At 42.8% G+C, this 21,960-nt stretch overlaps 1 protein-coding gene across 1 annotated transcript in view; it reads left to right on the forward strand.

Annotated features, from left to right (window-relative positions):
- Positions 1-21,497, forward strand: part of LOC140690315 (trafficking protein particle complex subunit 9-like) — a 39,571-nt gene extending 18,074 nt beyond the window's left edge. The window contains exon 3 of the mRNA XM_072952016.1: positions 21,401-21,497. Coding sequence (XP_072808117.1) covers positions 21,401-21,446 — 46 coding nt within the window. The 3' untranslated portion in view covers positions 21,447-21,497. The remainder of the gene's footprint in view (positions 1-21,400) is intronic.
- Positions 21,498-21,960: the final 463 nt, after the last annotated feature.

The following is a 21,960-nucleotide window of genomic DNA, read 5'->3' on the forward strand; positions in this document are numbered from 1 at the left end:
CTATATTGATTACATGTCAAAATGATAGTATTTTACATACAGTAGATTAAGTAAGATCTGTTCTTAAAATCAGTTTCTATTATTTGTTTTTTGTTTGTTGGTTTGTTTCTTTGTTTACCATTTTAAACGTGGCAAATGGGAAACGTTATTTACATGGCTCTCATTTCATTTCTGTTGGGCAGCCTGTCCTGGGACAGTCTCATCCCTTTGCTTATAGATGAGATGCTGAACCCCGAGAGGCGGAACGAGGAGCTGGTTGAGCTGGGGCTGGAGCCGGTGTCTCCTGCCTCCCAGGCCCAGCACCTATTCTGCTCAGGCCCTCTCTTCTTGCCCGACAGCCTCCATGCCAAGTTAGGACATCAGAAACACCGCCGGGGACTTCCGAATGAACTCCTTATGCAGGGAAAGGCGTATCACGGTGTATGGGACAGAGCAGGGAAATGTTCATTCTCACTTTTTCCCTGTGATTAAGTCAACGGCCCCACATTGCCTCGGAAGTACAGACGAGCTCTTCAGGGCTGCCTACCCCCCCAACTTCAGCTCTGTTTCCCGGTGTATCTGTTGTGCTGTCCCTCAGGCAGAAGAGGGTGAGATGCCTTTTCCGAGACGTGGAAACCTTTGCTGGGGAGAGTGAGGGAAGCTGTGTTCCCCCGGCCTACGGCCTCTGTCCTTGAGTCTGGAGAGGGCTCATGGTGGTCCCACAGGTGACGGTCGGAGAACCTGGCACATGTTTCTGGGCCCGCTGTGAAGGAAGTGCTCTGTGACTCTTGAACTTAGCTAAGATCAGATCCTACTCTCTGGTTGTTGGTAAGTTGGAGGAGAAGATGCTAGAGAATTGATAAAAAGAATGTCTAGACCAGCCCTGTGAGTGAGAAGCACAGGGGACACGAGTCCCACCTGCGAGAGATAATGTAGCGGGCTCTGGATGAATTTTCTGTTCCTCCCAGACATACCTCTATGACTTAAGGAAGGGGAGAGGCATGCTGTAGCCATGATCTGTACTTGTCCTCTCAGGGCCCTGTGATCTACATGCCCGCACTCCCCATCTGCTTCTTAAGATGAGCTGGCATGTATAGGAGCCTGGGCACTGCTGAGGGCATAGCTGCCAGCACCGTGCTACACCAAGTCTGGCTCCGTTCACCTCTCCTGTCAACACCTGCTGAGGCCCCAGGCATTAGTCAAGGTAGGTGCATCAGTGCAACATAAGCAGGGACCACTTCTCCCCCTGGACAGACTGGTGAGTGAGCAGTGGAAGCCTGGAGCCCTGCCCCAGCCCCCACGCCAGTGCCTCCTCTTTTGTCATAGGAGGCACTGGTGATATTTTTGCTCAACAAATGCTTGTCTCTGAGTCTGCAGCCCCACCAGAGAATGCCAGATTGTTTTTGTCTTTTGAAGTCTGCCCTTGGGACTTGGCGGAGTATCCGGATGTGTAATTAGCCCACAGTGGTTGACACTGTCCCCATTGTTTACCCAGAACCTCGTGTACCAGGCATGGCTCCCAGTATCGAAATACAGCAGCGCATTAAACCTCCCTCCTTTTGGGTCTGTCTGTTCTGGTACCATAAGGGCTCAGCCAGCTTCTGAACGTCAGTGAGATAACGCGGCCAGTGAGCTCGGGTCAAGCACATTCTCCTCCAGTCACTTTTACCCCATTGTTGCTTTTAGTATTCCACAGTCATTAATTATTTAAACAATTCTTTGGTACAGGAGCAGAGCCTAATTCTCTCCTGCTACTCTTGGTGGAAGTGAGTAAAACGGTCCAGACTGAAATGCGACCACAATTTGTAGCTCAAAAGCTGCCTTGAAGCTTGTAGGTGGAATTTTGGTTAGGGGCGCTGACCACGTTGGGGTCCCCCGGCAGCGCCGCTCCCCTTAGGTCCCTGCTTTCCCTGGAGCAGGGGGTGAGGGTGGGTCTCACCATCCCCTCGTCCCTGGCCTCACACACTCACGTAAATTCTTGTACATGCTGTCAAAATCATTTTTGTTCTTGTGTGTTTCTAATTTTCTCTTGTTCCTCTTTTCCTTTTTCTTTATTCCTTTTTCATTTGTACTGCCCAGTGAGCATGTTGTTGCATCTGAAAATGTGGGCTGTGCACACCCTGCATTGGAAATAGCCAGATTGCCCTCCATACTGTCTCCATCGCTTTAAAAAGCAAAATCTTAATATCTGTCTTGATCCATGTATTATCCTAGTCATTTTGTATTTTCTAATGTTTTGGAATATTTGCTTTGTTAGCACATTACCCACTGGTGTTAGATACCTGTTAAAATCCTTGCTTTGAGGGACCTGTTTGGTCCTCCTTTTATTTGGTGACAAATGCGCCCTTATTAAATTTGTTTGATTGTTTTGAAGAAGTAAGATGCGAATTGATTTAGTCGGCTGCTCAGGGATTCTTTTCATGGAGTATTTAAACTTGTAAGGTCAAACTCTGCAGCATTTTGCTCGATTCCTGCTTTTACACAAACGTGCTCGGCACGCGGTTCCTGGCTGTCGCTGTGTGACGTGCGTGACGGCGCTTCCTGGCCGGCGGTCACTGGTGAGGAAGTGGCCGGCTCGGGGGTGACAGCTGCAGGGGACGCTGTTGGAGGAAGCGGTCACCGTTTGGTTCTTTAATTTTTTTTTTTGCATTCAACTTCCCCGTGCCATTTACTTTACTTTGCCTTCATAAAGGGGCAGAATTGGGTCTAAAATCCATGACACTATTTGTTCCCTTTACGAGGCTGGTTTTTCTGGGTATCAGGACAACATGACCTTCTCCTAAGTAGCTGGCTCACCTGGATCTGTTGGACACAGGGACAGCTAAAAGGGCCGTAGCTTCCTCTCTGCTCCAGCCAGTGGGCATTCAGAGCTGGGTCTGTGGTTTGCCTCAGCAGCCGTGCAGACCTCCCTGCCCCGGCCTTTACTTTTAACCCATGTTGGCAGTAAAGAGTTGAATCCGTTTCTGTTGCAGCTGACATCCACCACTGACAGCCGTGTCGTTAGTTTGTGGTAGTCAGTCTCCAACACCCCAGACAACCGTGAAGGAAGATGATTTGGCCGACCTAGGACCCTGGATTCTCACCCTCACCATGGTTCATCTCACCCGGTGGAAGGGTGTGGCCACCACCATCATGCTGACCATGAGGCCTTGTTTCTCCTTTCATGCTCTGGTCCAAATGTGGACACTTCATTTTTCACTGAATCTGTCTCGCTTGAGACAGGCCAGAATATCTGAATGAGTCCATCACATTCTGGGTGGGGAACAGAACAGAAGTAAGTGTCGCAAGTAGATGGAGTCTAGGCTGTCCGGGTTGGCAAATGCAGGCTGGGATCTGTGATGGCTGGGCTGTACACTGGACACAGGTCTTTCCCGTGGCTCCCGAGAGCCCAGGAGTTGGAGTGATAACAGCCTTGCGTGGGTTCCTCCATCCTCATCTGCTCACTGGCAAGTGTGTCTGCTAATTAGGAGCTCCCCCAGACCTCGGGCCCTTCAAAGCTCAGACCACGGGAAAACCTTGAGTCCCTTCTCCTGGGCCTCCTGTGTGAGAATCCAGTGCCTTCTGAGGTGACCAGCGGCAGGAGATGCCTCCCCCTCCAGGGAGCACCCTACGGCGGACTGTTAGTGAACCATGCTGTGAGCTTGTGTGTTTCCGGCCATGGTCCCTGCAAAACCACACTTGAGATCAGCTTATTGGCGAAAATAACAGGACTGATTCCAGGGCAGGGCCGGGGGGAGGGAACAGTGGAAATTGAATGTGAGCTGAGACAACTAGGTGGGTGCTGAGGCTGTTACTAAAATGGGGAGTCTGGGAGGTACCTGCCAGGAATGGAATTCCAGAGTAAATGGTGGACATGAGGCATTTTTAAGATGCCATTTTTCATCCAAGTTAGGACTTCAAAGAGGCACTCGGCTCTATGAGACTGGGGCTCAGGTGAAGGAGCTGGACTAGAGATACAAGTTGGGAGTCGTCATTCTTAGCTGGTGTTCACAGCCTTGCATGTGAATTAGATCATCTCGAGAGCTGCAGACTGAGGCTGAGGGAGGGGAGGGCTGTGCCTCGGTTGGAGGTAAGCCCAGACCATGCAGCTTTGGTGTGTCAGCCAGCGGCGTTTATCATTTTCAGAGCAATCCCATTTATCCTTAAGGGGCCTGGGGGTCAGCAGGGCCAGCCAGAAAGAAATCCAAAGGGAGAGTCTTGGCCACGTGTGCGTCTTAGGAAGGTGCAGAGGCTGCAGGATACGGAAGGTTAGAATCCTCAGAAGCTGGAGTTGGAGTGGGGAGAAGGTATTCACAGTCACCTGTGAGGGAGGGAGGGAGGCCTAGGGAGTCCCCACCCTACCGGACTCGCTTTCCCATGAACAGGAGGCAGTCAGACAGAGGATCTGAGGTAAGAAGGATGGGCACTGGGAGGGGAGCCAACCTGGAGAATGGTGCTTGGAAAGTTCTGGAATAGTCTCCCTGAAAAATAGAGTTAAAAATACCCAGACTCTTAAGAATATTGTTAGTGACTTGGGAGGAGGCAGTTGTTTTTCTGGCCTCCTAAGTGTAAGTCATGTATCCAGGGATACACAGAAGATACGGGCAGTCTGTTCCGGGGACTTGATCCTTACCAGGGGGATCAGTGCAAGTTTAAAGGGGCAGAAGGGCAGCGGAGCGAAACTAGCCAGGCCCCGTGTCAGGTAGCAGTCGGCCGCCCTACTTGTGTGTTTCATTCACATCCATGACTCCCAGGTGGGCGGTGACAGCCCCCTTTTGGGGATTGGGAAGCCTTCTCAGAGGGGTTAAGGAATTGGTTTGTTTAGCGGTTGATAAATGCTGTAGCAGGATTCAAGCAGAGCCTTGTCAGACTTCAAGGGCATGTTCTCTCTACTGTTTCCAGTACTTCCCTGTTATACCTGGAATGGTGAAGTGGGTCAGATTTGGAGCCTTTCAGAAAAAGTATGATTTAAGTGCCTCAGGACTGTTTCACAAAGCTCAGCGTTCTTTGATGGTTCTGAAGCATGCAGTGCTTTTCGCCCCACAGAGGTAATGTCTAACTCCATTGTCGATGATGTGGTTGCAAATGATATACAGGTGTAAAACCACACTTCGCAGCTTCTAAAGGGAAACTCTCCAATTCTCCCTTGGTCGGCTTTCTTCCATGGGGTGTAACTGTGCTGCAGCATAGGCCTGAGCTTCCGTATGGAGTGAGGATTTAATATCCGATGTTAGCATAAAATGGTCAGATGAAGAAAACCGACATTGACAATTTATTTTTGGGTTTCATTAGTCAAGATATACTATCAGTTAATGGCCCATATAGCAAATGAAATTCAGTATAGGACATTGCATTTCTTCCTTTCTATTCAGAGTTCTCTTACCGAATAAGGTTGCCTGCTTTGGAACATCAGTTTCACCACACGGCACCTATCAGTGTGTTGGTGTGATTGCATTTACAGAGTGAATGTAATCTGGGCTTCCTCAGCCCCAAACACTTCAGTGCAGAATCACGGGCTGTAGACGTCTGTTAGTCACGCAAATACTTCTAAAATTATATGATGCCAGAAAAGAAAGAAGAGAGAGAGAGAGAGATTGCCTTTATCAAAGTTCCTTTCAGTTCTAACTGCAAACTGTTGTTGAGCAGCTCTTGTTTCCTTTGGATATGAATATATACATTTCTTTGCATGTAACCTAGGTTTTGGACTAGAACACCAAGTTCTTGCTGTCCCCAAGCCACAAAAATAGTAGCCAAATTGCACACGTGTGAAATAGTTTATACTTTTTTCTGAGAAAGTATCCTTGAATTTGGGACTTGGACTGTGATTTCTGCTTTTTGCTTCCCTCAACCGTCTTGTAATCTCTCACTCCTTCCCACGTGGTTCCCAAGTGTTCGTGGTCTCAAAGGAGCGGGCAAACACCCAGTTGGTCACCATGTACTGCTGCTATAGATAGAGACCAGACAAGACCTAAAGGACATTATCGGAGAGGAATTCCTGGAAGAAATGGGCTCTACATTCAGTTGTGAGGACAGAGTAAGAGTCAGCCAGGAGAAGGAGTCAAGAATGTGTCTCAGATCGCAGGTGCAGCCCGGGCAGAGGCCTGGAGGCTTTTGGCGTGGGCACCCGGGGAGAGTGCCCTGTGCAGTCCAGGGTGGAGGGAGCCCCTGCTGGGGAGGACACTGGAGAGAGTCCGGGATGTAGGGCTTTGGAAGAAGTTGAGTTTTACTAGAACTGACACAGTAGGCAGTGAAGGGTGTCAACAGAAGTGACCCTCAGGAAAGGTACTTCTGGTTTTGCTTCTGATATTCTACAGACCGAAGGATCGGGACGGGCGAGAGCAGGTATGTCTGTCCCTTTGAGACCCAACCGGTCATTCATTTATACATTACACATGCACTTCTGTGAGTCTAGGGGAGAGAGCGTGTAGCCACTTTAGTAAGCAAAATGTATTTGCTTCTTGAGAGCTTAGCATTGTCAGAAGTTGACTTAGCCTAGAATGTTCTAGGAAGAGAGGAACAAATTGTGGAGGTTGGAGGGAGGGAAGGCTTCCTTGGGAAACAGTCAAAATGAGACTGGAGCAAGTGGGAAGTAGGAGCAGGTCAGGGGCCCCTGTGGTCACTGGGGACCTGTGTACTTAGGTGAGGATGGGCGAGCAGGGTCTGGGGTGGGGCTAGAACTCTAACAGGGAGCCTCTAAAGGGTTTGAAGTGGGGGTTGATGTAATCAAATTTGTGATTTGGGAAGGCTGCCGTGGCTCTCTGTGTTTGTATAGCGGGGAAGAGGGGGTGGGTGCCACCAACTGGGGGATCATTAGAAGACCATTCACAGGCTGGGATATGGGCATCGGGGCTACTTGGGGATGGCAGGGGCAGTGTGGATGCCGGCTTTCCTTATTGGGGGACTTGTTAGCGGGCCGACCTAGAGGCATTTTGTGGCTGGAAGAAAACTGATGGAGGCCGCCAGGTGGATTTTCCTCTTCTCTCCTTCCCTGCCTAGTGTGATGATCTTAGCTCAGCCAACATTTGGAACAAAAGAGCTAATTTCCAGGGTTGCCCAGGACTTTGTAGAGCTCCTTCGAGTGAGATCTGATCGGATTTAGGTTTGTGTTCAGATCTGGATGTTCACTTAGCTAGAAACGTCCTGTCATTTCGATTTCCATAGGGGTTTTTTACTTCATAAAGATTGCTTTCTTGGTGAGAGGAAATTTAATACAGCTGTTGTCTTTTTCAAAAAAATCATATCATTTAAGAACTTTAATATTCAAAAGAATAGAAATATATAAAATATTTAAGGAAGTCTTTGGTGTAGTTTCTTTGCTTTCTGAGCTAATGTGGAGTTAGAGCCTTTGCATTACTTCATAGCACATCCTTGTCAGTATTTAAAGAGCTGATAGTGGGCGCCCCAGGCCCCACCTCTCAAAGAATCGTTAAAGTTTTCTCTGAAATAGTGAGGTCATAAAGGTCTTGTTTTCAGAAATCAAACGGTTTATAATACGCAGCATAGCCACATTTATAAAATAATAATTAGTTCAAAATTAAGAAAGTGGAGGATAATTGATTTTTTTAAAGCCTATACATAAACTTTCTTGTGCTAATGTTGCAAGTGGAAATTTTGAAAAGAAAAATCCTACTGCAATATCATCTACATGGAATACATATATGAGTTTTACGCTTGAAAAGTAACTGCGCAGTGGTTTTCAAAGTCAGGAGCATTCCAGCTCAGATACTGGCAGTGATGGTTGCTGGTTTTCAATGAAAGAGCCTAAATTTGCCTTCTTAGCTTTTTTATTTTTGTATTGAGAGGGTTGATTAGTGCTTTGCGAGCATGATTTTGGGGCAAATTGAGGGCAGATGTCGTGTAAAAACAGTGAGATATTTCCATGCATTTTATTTTCTGGACATCACCAGGGCACATGTGGGGTTTGTGCCTGCACGCTGGAATGCTGCAGGACTCCCTAATCCATCACCATTATGTCCTGGAGCTGCTCAGGTCATTGAATGCTTTTCTGTTGCTTGGAGGAAAGGTGGTCTGATGGAGATGATCAGATGTGCAGTTAAAGTGCTATTACTTGAAATAAGAGTAACCTAGAAACATTGCTCTAACAATACAGGATGAGGGAGGAGAATTGTCTGAGCTACTTGCAGTGGGGAGTCTTCTCATGTTTCTCCCACACCGTGACTCCTGCCAATATCCGCCACAGTCCTGCACGGTAGTCCTGCCGAAGCAAGCAAGCACTTTGCTCAGAAACGCACTGAATTTCCTTGTGCCTCTGTTTGTTGGCTTTTTTTTGAAAGCACATTTTGCCCTTTGCTTAAATGCCATCCATGCTAGTCAACTCTTACACTCAGTTTTCTGGAACTCGTCCATAAATAGCTGCTGAATGGATGAACAGAATGTAGTATCTCCATGTAGTGGAAGATTATTCACACGTAAGAGTGAATAAAAAAGAAAAAAAAAAGAGGAAAATGAAAAAGGCCACCTGTTTTTGGAAGTCCACCCTGACTGTTCAACCCACACTTTTCCCTTTGAAACCCAATCACTTATGCTCCACTCTACTCTTTTTGATAGTGCTTACCACCTTCTAATAATCTTTAACGTTTTCAAAAAAAAAAAAAGAAAGAGATGCTGATACCACTTCAAAATATACAAGCCTTGATAACAGCTTGTTAATTGAAAGGAAGCAGACACAAACGGTCAAATATTGTTGATTTCAGTGATCTGAAATGCCCAGAAAAGGCACATGCAGAGGCAGAGAGCAGGTGATGGCTGGAAGGGGCTGGTTGGAGGGGGATTAGGGAGTGACTGCTAGTGATAGGCGGATTCTTTAGGGGTGATGAAGTGTTCTGGAAATAGAAGGTGATGGGTGCTACACAACCGTGAGTTTGCAGAAGACTGCTGAGCGCTGTGTCTGGGAGTGCCTGTTGTTGGGGCATCTTTATTTTGTTCTCATCCTGCAATGTGAAGAGCCATCTTCTGCTGTGGCTGTTCTACTCCTGTGAGTGGTGAGGGTCAGAGACTTTGCAGAGTCATGTTTCTTTTTTCCCCCTGGGTGAGTGTAGGCAAAAAAAGATTTAAGCCTAAGAAAGTGCTCCATCTGCAGAAATGTCTTTTTGTTTTGCATGGTGTAAAAACCTTGAGAGCTTTTAATCGTTGAGGCCAGTCTGTGGGAGGAAATAGCCCATGAAGCCTGTTTGAGCCTGGGAAGCACCGTGCATCTCTCCCAGACACGGGTGGGGATTTCACCCCCGTTCAGGCAGTGAAGGGCCCAGACCCGTGAGCAGACTTGACAATCGTGAATATTTACGTGTATCCGCTGCTTCATCTTGGATATTAATTTCAAGCTGAGTCAGTTTGTGGCGGCAGCCTCATCCTACATCAGGAATTTATACTATCTGCTCTTTGAGGTGAAGACCTGACAGACTTGATTATTTAACAGTCTGCCTTGAATTGATATCTCAGATTCCTTTGTCAAAAGCAAACAGCAGAAATACAGAATTCCTTTAATGCCAATGTGACCTGGAACGAGTTTAGTCTCTGTGCCTCAGTGGCCTTATCTGTGAGTGGGAAAGATGATAACAGTGCTTCCCTCAGAGGAGCTGGTGAGGGGAGAGTCAGAAGCACAAATGGAGGACTTACAAAAGATGCTCTTGAATGACCGAATTTAGTGCTCTCAGCCTGGTGAGGCCTGAGGGGCAGAGATGTCAGAACAGAGCAGTCCTAGCCGGAGCTCGATCCGTGATGGAAGCTGTTATGATCAGTATCACCACTGTGCGTTATCAGGTAATTTTAAGACTTGGTAATATGAATTCTTGAATAATGTTAAAGGACTAGACATCTCAGATCCAGTTTACATAGTCCTCAAGATTTCTTCTGAGAAATGGATGGTTTCTTCCCCATCTTAAATCTGAGATGAGTCTCTAAAAAATTCTGTATTCCTCCATCTTTTTGCTTTAATTTTCCATTTCCTAAAAAACCATGTTTTTAAATGGAGTTAATGGGGACTGAACTGAGTGCCTCATGCATGTTAAGCACTTACTCTCCCAAATGAGGTATAATCTCCTCCGTGATTTTTGTTAAAATTTACTTTCTTAGTTTACAGAGGTAAGAGGCCTCTAATTCTTTTTCTGGAGAATTGTCCATGAACCTGTAAATCTATAATTAATGGACAAAATTTGGTTTATTAAAAAATCATTAGAATATTCTGCAATTCATCCAAAAAGAAATGCTCATTGACTTAAAATGTTTCTCCTTTAAGGGGATTTCTCCTGTTTGGTCTAGCTTAATTTGTTAACAGCCATCCTCATCATCATAATGACCAAACTCACTGTGAGTGGACACCTACCTAAGGCTAAAATGTTTTCCTCATGTTTTAATTCATATCAGGTGTTTGATTGTAGGTATCAGTGTCTCCTTTTTTGCAGCTGAGGGATTGAGAGATGGAGCAGCTTGTCCCAATTACACGCAGCAGGCTGTGGCTAGCTCGGTGCTGGAACCCAGGCTGCACAGAATGCATTCTTAATTGCTCCTCTTATCAGCCTCCCGTTAAGTGGTTACCCGAACACCTGTGACTCCATAAACGGCCGAGTTTAGTGAGCTCAGACTGATGAGGCCTTGAAAGGAGAGACACCATTGAGAAGTTGAGACAGAGTGGCAGAAATTAAAATTGTTCATTTTCACAAATTTTTAATTCTCAGGTAATTACATAAAAAGTTATTTTTTTTATTTTAGTGCTCTGTAAGCACTAAAAACAAAACATTAAAAATAATTATAGTGCAAAAGAGAAGTGAGCTCTTAAAGTCCAACCACTGCTAATGATGTTGCTTGTTTTTCTCTTGTGGCCCTTTTTGACAGAAATACTTACAAAGACTGAATTGGTTTTATGTAGTTTTAATATGGAAGAAAAGATTGTCAGTGAATATTGTAAGAAAAGTCTTTACTCTTTTCTTTCCTGTTGATGAATATGTACTTTATTTTCATGGCTTAAGTACATTTCCTCATTTGTGAAATTTGAGTAATATCGTTTAATTTGTCTGACTGTGAGAGGTAGATGCCTTGTATACAAAGAACCCAAGAGGTGCTTAATAAAAGTGTGCTGTCACAATGACAGATATTTTAGAAGGATCAACTCTGAATACTAAAGAGTGTCGCTTATTTCTGATACATATTCAATATGTATTTGTATGATATATTTGAATATGGTTTAAAGTAACAAGGATTCATTTTTTTTTTTGGTGTAGTATGAAGTTTTAATGAAATCTGTATCATTCTAGTGAGACAGGGACTAGTTAAATTGCCTTAATCAGATGACCTTGAAGATTATTTACACAGAATATGTATTGTTACAAATCAGAATTTATGTTGCCGTGTAACCATCCACTCAGACATTTAAATTCGTGGGATTCTGACCAGATCCGTTAAGTTTAGTAAAATCCATATTGATCATTTTCAGGGAATAAACTCCTCTATTTTGTGATTAAAGAAAATTTTGATTTTTTTCTACATTCTTAACAGGTTTAAAATATCAAAACATTGATTTGACATGTCACTTTTTTAATAGAGAGAATAAAGCTCATGCTGTTTTATTATGTAAATAAATGTTTTTGTATGGCAACAAAATTGTATGATATCCTGGCTCTTTTAGTATTTTGCAAGATACTTAGATAACCTACTGTTGGAAAAATACAAACGTGAATTTTATGAATATAGGCCTAGTAGAGATCTGTTGGTTTTTGCTACAGTGCAAGACATGAGGCATAGGAGAACTTTGCTGCTGATTGCCAGGAGGACAGATCCCATGTCTCAGTTTCCCCTCCTGTAAAATGAAGTGGCTGAACTGGATTCTTTCCTCTTCTAAGATGAGTTTCCATGAGCCTATATCTTCTGTTTATATTCAGGAGTATTAGCAATATCAGATTAAATACTGAATATCCCTCCTTTCCCCCGAATCAAAGTGCAGCATGTGCTATATAAGTTTTATTTATCTGATTCTCGTTACTGATCCTACAGGCAATTTTTGTGTTGCATCTTTCCTGGTAACCTGGAAGGTCATTTTACCCATAGGTGGCACTGTTGCACCTACTTACAGTCTTAACTTTCCTGTTTGTAAAAGGAGGCTTAAACAACGTTATTTTATTTTGATTACTTTACTTAATGCTTCAGAATAGCCCAATGTCCATTATGTCTGTCTAACTGGAAAAGTTATTCTGCTTATATCTTAGATTTATTCTGTCATCTCACTGTGAACATTTCAGACTTGCTGTGCAAACAATAGCAAAATCGGGCTTTTCTTCTAGTGTTAGAAACCAGTGAGCCGGGATTTTATAAAACAGCTAGAAGCGGCATCTGGAGGACCTTAAAGGTGAAAAGTGTATTGAGTTCCCTGAGTTTTGACCCCGCCGCTGTGTGTTAATTGGTGGTAGGAGATTTGGTACATATACGAAGGGGTGTAGTTTTTGATATGGTTTGCCTGCACGCGCTGCCACTGAGCCACTTGAGCCTGAGTCAGTTCGTTTTGAGTTTTTCCCTCGTCTGTGAGATGGGGACATTCGTATCTGATTTGTAGAATTGTGAGAATTAGAAATTATGTGCAGTGTTTACCACAGTGTGTATGTCAAGAGGGCTCTTAAACTTTAGCTGCTGTTTTGTGTGAAGCCATCATTTGAGAGTCTTTGGCAATTACTAAGAAACAGGAAAATAAGAAGAGATGGTTTTATGATGAAAGATATTTGAGGAGGTTCCATAGTTCCTATACCCATAATTTAGCATCAGCAGAGTCAGAACTGTTACACAGTCGCCCTAAACCAACGTTAAGCCACAGAATTATTTGTTACTTCATATATTTTGGGGTTTAAGGAGATCCAATACTTATACATATGTTGTCTCCAGCAGCCTACTGAGAGATGACACAAAAGAGTAGACAGGCAATAAATGTCTTCTTTGTTACTGATGAAGCCACGTTCTCCATGAACTTCAAGGCTGTGGGAAAATGCGTGTCATGATACTGTGTCCCAGAAATACAGACTCACCCTGTCCCATGTAGCTCTGGGCCACAGCGAGCCTTCCCTTGAGAAGACCTGCCCTTTCATGCACAGGGCTTTCCTGACATGGAGCTGAGCATCCCGCGTGCTTCCCAATGGTGACCAACACTGGAGTGAAAGGAAGGGTTTCACATGCCCTGCTTGTCTCCCCGGACTCACACCTCACTCTGTTAGTGTAATGAGTGCTAGCTGTGGGCCAGGGGCCAGGGGTGTGAAGGGAGAAGCACCCTCCATGGCCCAGAGGAGTGGTTAGGAGACATCCACTCCCTCAGTTTAAACAGGTGGTTGGATGGAACATAAGGGTGCTCCCCAAGAGTGTGTAAAAGGAGAAATAAGGATTTTATTTGGGACTTAGGCTAGCCAGGAAACAGATAAGATGATTAGAGGGGACACTTGTAAAACAATTTGATATTAAGTTGACATTTGTTGAACACCTAAAATGTGCTACATTCTTTTCTGAGCATTTTACAGAAATGAATCCTTCAATCTTCTCAACAAGCGAGTAAGGAAGGTTTGATTGTTATCCCAGTTTTACAGTGTGGAAATTGAGGCACACAGAGGGTAATTAAGTTGGCAAAATCACAGAACTAGTAATTGGCAGAGCTGGTATTTAAACCCTGGCTGTCTGGTTTTGAGGTTCCCAGAGATGGGCTTTGGGTGTTTAGCATTATCGACATCCCTGAATCTTTATACCTCTGTGCATCAGTTAGCCTAGAAAGGACAGGGAAAGGAGTGTTACACAGGAGCTCATAGTCATTTCTTGGCCGCTGTCCACGGAGAGTGCACCGTGATTGGCGTTAATTGACTTCTGGGCAGTAGATCTGTTCGTATAATAGAAATATAGTCCATTGAATTAATCTAGAAACCCTTCCTGCTCCGTTTCTGTCCATGCTTGCCATGTGACTGCCTGCCCGTGATTGGGCCGTGGAGGAGAAAATGTACTCATGGTTGAACTCTGATATTTCAGTCTGGTTCATAGATTCACGTCTTCTGTTACATTAAAAATTTAAGTTTCTGGTTTCCTTGCATCAGTGTCTCATGAGCTTGGTTAATGTGAAACCAGTCCATGGGAGCCCAGGGATGATGACGGTATAATTTCTGAGCACGTTGAGGCACTTCTACCCGTGCAGACGTGGCTGGAGGATGTCCAGCTTCCTCACTGATTTCCCCCAACAGCATGGTCCTCTCCCACCCCTGGATGTGAGGTTGGGAGCTCTCTGAGTAGGCCAGTCAGAGGCCGAGTCCACCAATCAGAAAATGATGAAGTACCTGGAAGTGGGTTTAATAGAAGACAAGGGCTTCCAGGTTGTCAGATGGGCTGTTCGAGTCCATTTGGTGAAAAGCTGTCCACTGTCTGTGGTTGAGCTACTTCTTTGCTGTTGAAAAGTCTGGAGTAGATGAAGGGATTTTAAAAAGCAGAAAGGAGTGATTTCAGGTGGTACGTCCACACCGGTGAGAAGTGATGAATGACCGCCTTTGTGAGTCATAGACAGTCTTACAAACTTCATAAACCAGCTTTAAAAGCTCTTCCATCTGAGTGCACTTCATATGGGGTCCAGATCATCACTGGTCGCACTGTGAGGGCAAGTAACTGATAATGGCAGAAAGGACACGGAGGCATCAAAAAGGTCTCAGTCACTTTCCCTGTTTAAAGGATGCAGCACAGTGTAATATATTTTAGCTGGTTTTTCACTGAAAAGTTTTTAGTGTTTTCTGGGACTCCCCAGTGCCCCAAGGTTCCATGCAGCTGGGTGTCCCCTCAGTGCAGCTCTGTCAGCGCTTGCCCTGGGCTGACGCGGTGTCACGGGGAGCAGGACAGTCAGCGTCCCCGGCTCCTCCGAGCTCCGTCTCCTCATCCGCAGAGCCGGGTTTCTCATCCGTGTCTACTTAGTAGGGTTGCTGAGAATCACACGTGATGCTTCAGGTGTGACTTTTGGTTGTCTCTGTGATTGGCATATAGTTAATATTTGATAGAAACACTTGTTTTTTTAGTATAATTGTAGCACCTAGATTGCAGTGGTTTTTAGTCTGCATTTTTTATAACTTTATTCTTATTTTTAAATATGCACTTATTTTTATTTATTTTTTTTGGAGGTACTGGGGACTGAAGCCAGGACATTGTGCATGCTAAGCAGGTGCTCTACAACTGAGTAATACACACCCTCCTTTTCTGCACTTGAAGGTAAATATTGCTATACACAAAATAGCTCTTAAACACCATCATGGGACCTAGTCACTGTATAGACAATTGAACACGTATACTATTTCAATAGGAATAAATGTTTTTGAGACATACATTTCTGAATCTGTTAATGTGCTTAAAAACGATCATAGGTAGTGATAAACACGAATCTTTGATCCAGTACTTCTTAGAGACTGTTTTGCCATCAAGGGAAATTACATTCTACAGAGAAGGCTAATTGGGTCTCTTTGATATTTAGATGGTTTAGCAGATGATGAAGGCTTTCAAAAGCTGACAGTTTTGTATTTTAAAGTAACTACAAAGTTACCTTCTACAAGTTGTAAGTACTAAGCTTGTGAAGTGCCCAGTAATCCAGGGGGTATGTGTCTGTGTCTGTGTCTGTGTGAACGTTGGTGTGTGTGATTTCAGGAAGGTAGAAAGAAATTCCATATAGACTTCTGATAACTTTCTCCTCCATTTCAAGGTGTTGGCATATATTTACACTAATAAATTGATATTCAGTTGTCATTTGGCATATTGGGAATAAGACTTTCTCATACTTGTTTCAGAAGGATTAGGGAGCATGAGCTTAGGAAATGGGAGGAGATAGAGGCAGGGAGGTTCTTTAAACTTTGTGCAGAATTAGAAACAGTAACTTTTCTCTTTTCTTCTAAAGCAAACTGGCACTGAATTGTAACATACTATTACTCAGAATTGCTTTTCTGATCAGATACATGTACCTCAGATTTTTAAATGCAACATGAATGATGAAATGTGTTTTAGCAGTTATTTTTAAAAGTAGTCTCTTTTCAAGTAAAAGGCTATAGCCTGTTCTTTCTTCTAGCGGTACAAGAAATTCTCATTGTTCTGTTGCAATGATCTATGTGCTTACTTTCTTTTTTTTTTTTCTTTAAGTGCTTTTTTCATTGTGGTTTGAATGAATGTTTAAAATTTCTGGATTTTGATCTTTAGAACATGCTGATTTCTCAGAACTGTTAAAAACCTGATTGTTCACTGCTCTTTGTTTGGTGGGGCACCCTATTGATTTCTGTTGTCTGTTAAAGAGTGAAATTCTTCCTCTAGCCTGCAGATCATTAAGTGAATGGTTTGCAGTGTGCCTTTAAAATTATTTGTATGCATTGAGCATGTTTGTCCAGTGAATTTTAAATTGACTCATTGTAATGACTTTGATTTGATTCTGTGTCTTTTGCTCCTCTCCACAAGAATTTGAATTCTCTGTTGCATTTTGTATACGTGTTCTTTACAGGGGAAGAAATTTTGCATTTTTTACAGAGGTGGGTTTTCCTATCCCCTCTGAATGCCTTCTAAAATTGATACAATAAAAATCAGTTATTGCAGTGCATAAATAGTTCATAAATTATTTTTTGTCATAATCAGAAACAATGACCAAGAATGATAATAAAAAATACGAAAACCTTCCTTCCTTTGAAGAATAGAAATCAGGTAGTCAGGCTCCCTCATGCTTTGTGCCTGACACACTTAATCTCATGTCATTGTGTATCATGATTCGGAGATGGTATTGTTTCAGGTTTATAGATTTTTGTTTTAACATTTGTGTTGAATTCTTTCTCCAGGCTGATGTTTCCTGTTGGGTTTGTGGAAAGAGTAGAAGGGAAAAAATACTTTGTTTTGTTTTCAGGAGGCCTGAGTTGATGGGAAAAGAGTTGAGGGTGGGCTGAGGAAAAGAGTGACACTCCCTCTCCTCCTGGTTGAAATTGATAAACAAAGAAATCAATTAAGTATATCGATATTTGACCAAAAGAAGTTAGCGAGCCCAAACTGGCTAGAAATGCACAATGGAAATTACTGAATTCAGCTTCAGAATGAGGTGCTTTACCAAGTAGAAGCAGCGTAGAGCAATCAGAAAATCAGTAATATGATGAGATATAAATGGAATATTATATCTTTTATTGCTGAAACTTTTCTACGTTAAGTTGTGTAGAGCTAAAATTAAGTTTCAATCACCAGGAGTTAAGAGAGTGAGTGGTACTGTAGGATCGTTATTCACGGATGTTCCTAGACCCTGAGAGAGTGGCTGAAGATGGCAGGAAGAGACCCACATCCAGGATTTTCATCCTAGGGTGTCCTCCATAATGGTTCCATGTGGAAGCAGATGATTGGGTTAACAAATTGTAACACACCCCAGTCGCCTCTGAATTTTAAGAAGAAAAAATATGCTTTGATACTGCTTTACAAGCAAGTTCCTGTGCATCCTCACTCCAGACGCCTTGCCTTAAAAAGCAGAGACAATGCTTTGCTTGTGTAGTTGAGGTTTTAGATAGCACTCTGCTGGTTGTAAAGCAAGGACCGAGACCCTCAGCTATAAACGCTGGGCTTGTGTGTTGTTAGATAATGTATTATCCCCAAAACAAGGACCTGGCTGGTCTGGTGGTCTGCTTTTTAATGAACATATCTAAAAATGTATCTTGTTCCCCTCACCCCATGACTTCCCTAAAGATACACTAATCCTTTGTACTCATTGTGTATTCTACAATCTCTGCCTCATCCTGTCTTTCCCGAATTTCCTCCTTACTATCTCACAACTGTTAACGAAGTTTTCCTTTGATTATACCCTATAAATATGGGAGCATTTGAGAGGCTTATGGAGATGGCTCCCTAATCCCTCTCGATTTCTTGACTTTTTCCACAGAGTCTTGAATAATCATTCCTTGTCAGTAAGACTTCTTCCAGCCAGAACCCACAGTTCCAGGTGAGAAGGATGCAGGCTTTATCTCTCCTACCGGAGGCAGAGACAGAAGAGAATTGAGATATGCTCCCCCGTGATCCCTTCCTGCCCCAGGTCTACTGCAGTTCACCTGCAGCCTTCTGGCCTCTGCTCAGAGGGCCTCTGTCCCAGGACTGACCTCAGCGTTTTCTTCCCTTGTCAATATTTCCTGTGCCTTTCAGAACTTGGTCTCTTCTCTGCAATTCAAACCTGGCAGATGTGATGGTGGTCAGCGTGCTGGTGGGCAGTCCTTTGGGGACCCCCAGGAGCCATGCTGATTCTCCTTAGTCTCTCAATCGGGGTTACAGAACAGTCGAGCACAGAAGGAAGCCCATTCTCGAGATGTCAACAGAGCATTTCATCACTTTCATTTTATTTTTCAATTTTTGGTGGAGAAATTATTTGTAGTGAACTGTTCCAGATATTTGCCGCCTGCTTTCCTCATCACCATTCCTTGTTGTCTCTGGTGCTAGTTTTATAAACCAGGTTTCTTCTCTGGTCATTTCTGGCAGCTGGGCTTGCCGAATCCTTGATCTGTATTTGAAACAGAATGCTTCCTCGTGATGTCAAGGTGATTTTCCTATTTCTGAATATTTCGTGTACACTCAGCAACTGTTTCAAGTGAAATGCTCTTGTCCAATTTCGGTTAACTCACATTTGCTGATCTCCTGCTTTCATGCTGAGAGCAGTTTCTTTTTCCTCTAATAAAAGTTAGCAATTTGCATTTACTATGGAAGATACTGGCCCAAGGTCCTTTTGTTCTTAAGAGTTTTAATACAATTCACCCATTAAAATGTACATCGGTTTTTACTCTATGCCCAGAATTGTGCGTCCCATTCAATCTTAGAATATTTTCATCCCCCCAACAGGAAGCCCTGTACGCATAAACAGACATTCCCATCTTCCCCATCCTCCCCCAGCCCCAAGGAGCCACTTTTCTCTCTGTGGATTTGCCTGTGCTGGACATTTCATGTAAATCGAGTCACTTCATATAAGTGGAAACGTCTATTGTGACTGACTTCTTTCACACTGAGTAACGTTTTCAATATTTGCTCATGTTGTGGCCTTAGTCACTATTCTATGCTATGCTATTGCTGAATAACATTCCACTCTATGGCTGGGCCCCACTGTTTACCCATTCATCAGGTGATACGCATTTGGGTTGTTTCTGTTTTTGGCTGTGATGAGTAATGTCGCCGTGAACACTCATGTGGTATTATTTATGTGGATATTTGTTTTCAGTTCTCTTACGTGTGTGCCCAGAGAGCAGAATTGCTGGGTAAGTCAGAAACGAAATGTTCAACTCTCTGAGGCCCTGCCAGGCTGTTTTCCAAAGTGGCCACGCTGTGTTACATCCTCACCAGCAAGGGCTGTGTGCTCCGCTTCCTCTGTGTCCTCTTTAGTGCTTGTTACGCTTTTTTTTTATTATACCCTATTGTAGTGAGTGTGAAGCGGTTTCTCCTAGTGGTTTTGACTTGATTTCCCTTACAGCTAATGCTATTGAACATCATTACATTGTGTTTTATGGACATTTGTATATTTTCCTTGAAAAATACCTTTTCAGATACTTTATTAACCTTTTAATTGAGTTGCCTTTTTATTGTTGAGTTGTAGGGTTTTTTTTTCTTCATTTTGAGATACAAATTCCTTACCAGATAAGTGATTTGAAAAAATTTTCTCCTCTGTGTTGTTGTTTCACTTTCTGGATGGTGCCCTTTGAAGCAAAGTTTTAAATTTTGATGAACTGCAATTTGTCTCTGTTTTCTTTGTTTCTTGTGCTTTTGGGGTATTATTTAAACTCTGAGGTATTTTATTTAAGCTTTTATATATAAAATAACTTAATTCTTAGGACCGTTCTAGGAGATGGGTGCAGTTGTTGTCCCCAGTCTATGGATAGGAGACTGAGATGCAGAAAATTTCACTGAAATATCAGTGTCACATCTACCTAGTGCTGTGGGATTTCAGACCCTCATGTTTGTCCCCAGCATTTGTGATCTTCACCACCATGCTCCACTACTGCCTGGAATCGTTAATGAAAATGACTTTCATTTTTTGATTTCTTGTTAGTTTGTTTTCTCATTGGGGACCTCATCTCCTTATTTTCCTTTCGGATATCAGTGTAGATTTATTTTAGGTCTCATGTAGGCAGAAGCATTGCTATCAGTTAACTTCTTTATTACTCACTCTCCAGTGATGATTGTTGCTAGTTGACCTAACCAAGTCATGCTTAAGTCTTTCCTGCTAATGACACTAAAAACAGTCATGACTTATAGAATGCTCAAAGAAAGTACTTGATTGATTTTATTTTGCTACCCAATCAAACCAATCAAGTAAAAACCCCAGTGTTGACACAGACTATAAGCCCTCCAGAATAGGATCACTGTCTTCCTTCTGTTTCATTTATTTGGTCACAGTGTCTGGATAGTGACTTGCTGTCCAGCAGTTTTGTGAGGATATGGTGCTCGTGAATCATTGTAAGGACAGAATTTTGACAACAGACTGTGTTGTTCATTTCACAAGGGAAAAGATAATATAGAAATACTGCTCAGATCTATTTTAAAATTAAGCTTGGAATTTTGAGAAGAATTCAAGAAACCATACAAAGCTCTTTTTCACTAATTTTAGATCTATCTTAGACACATATGGTTACATAGCAGAGTAAGTTATCAAGTACATTTGACAATAGGAGTGTAATATTGATTATTTGTTTTAGTTGAAATATTCTACCTGGGATAAAGTAATCAGTGCCCATAAATGAACAAATATGTTTGTATTTCTATGCAACATGGGAGCAGAGTTCATGTTTCTATATAATATGTATGACTGTGTGTTTTAATCTGTCTGTCAGTGTTTTTATAGTTTTTCAGCAATGTTGTAACTTCAGAATTCTTCTAACATATTCACTCCCGATACTACTGCAGTTTGTACTGTGTATCCTATCTTATGCATGGGATTCCACTGTCCCCTCAGTGAGGAATTTCCTCTCCTATTGAGCTAGTAGCAGAGTTAAAGGAACAGTGATTTCAAGGCCTTTGCTCTCCACGTGTTCGCAGTTTCCTGTCAATCACGATTTTCTCTTTCTTGTGTTTTCATTGTGCAATTAGAATTTTTGAAAATAATTATTAATATGTTTCACCAGTCTTCCTAGAAATTTGATGTGTTTGTGCTTTTCAGTTTTCAATTTATGAAAATTGTAAATGCAGACTTGTTTTTAAGTAGTCCTTTATCACTAGATATTTGTTTACCTCTTTATAGTTAAAATAATTTTCCCCAATGAATGAATCGGTGTGCATGTTTTAAAAGATACTTTAGTTTTTATTTTTCTTATTCTAACAGGTATATTCGTTGTACAGAATTTAGAAAATAAGGATAAACACAATAATACCTTAAAAATGGCCTCTAATCTCACTTGTAGATACAGTTGTAATGTTTGAAATTGAGAATTACAAGTCCTCTCACTTTGTTCTACTCTTTCAGGTACGTTTTGGTTACTGAGACCCTCGAATTCCCATATGAATTGTAGCAGAAGCTAGTCAGTTATTGCTGAGGAGCCCGCTGGGATTGTGATCAAGACCACGTTGTATGTGTGCTTCACTCTGGGGAGCACTGCCATCCCAAGAATATTGTAATGTGATCCAGGAATTTGCGTGGTTTGTCTTTCCAGGTATTTAGGTCTTCTTTAATTTATTTCAGCAATGTGTATGGTTTACATAGTATTATTTTACTTTAATTTTTGCCTTTATACTGAGGACAATTGTGCAAGGTACCAAGATTAGAATTGTATTATAGCCCCGCAACTTGCTGCCACCATGGACGCTGTGGTCTCTCTTTGCCCTTTGTAAAATCTCGCACAAAATAGGACCTAAGTAACTCTCTCTTGAAAGAATGATTATATGATTGCTGGATGATGCTTGAGAGTCCTTGTGATGATGTCTTTTCCCCAGACTTTCCCCTCTTCTTAAATATGCCCTTTCTCTTCCTTTCCTCCAGCCTGGGTTTCAGCCTGCCTGTGGCATTGATTTTCCTTGTCTGTGGAC

Source organism: Vicugna pacos, chromosome 30 (genome assembly GCF_048564905.1).
Source record: "Vicugna pacos chromosome 30, VicPac4, whole genome shotgun sequence".
Lineage (NCBI taxonomy): Eukaryota > Metazoa > Chordata > Mammalia > Artiodactyla > Camelidae > Vicugna > Vicugna pacos.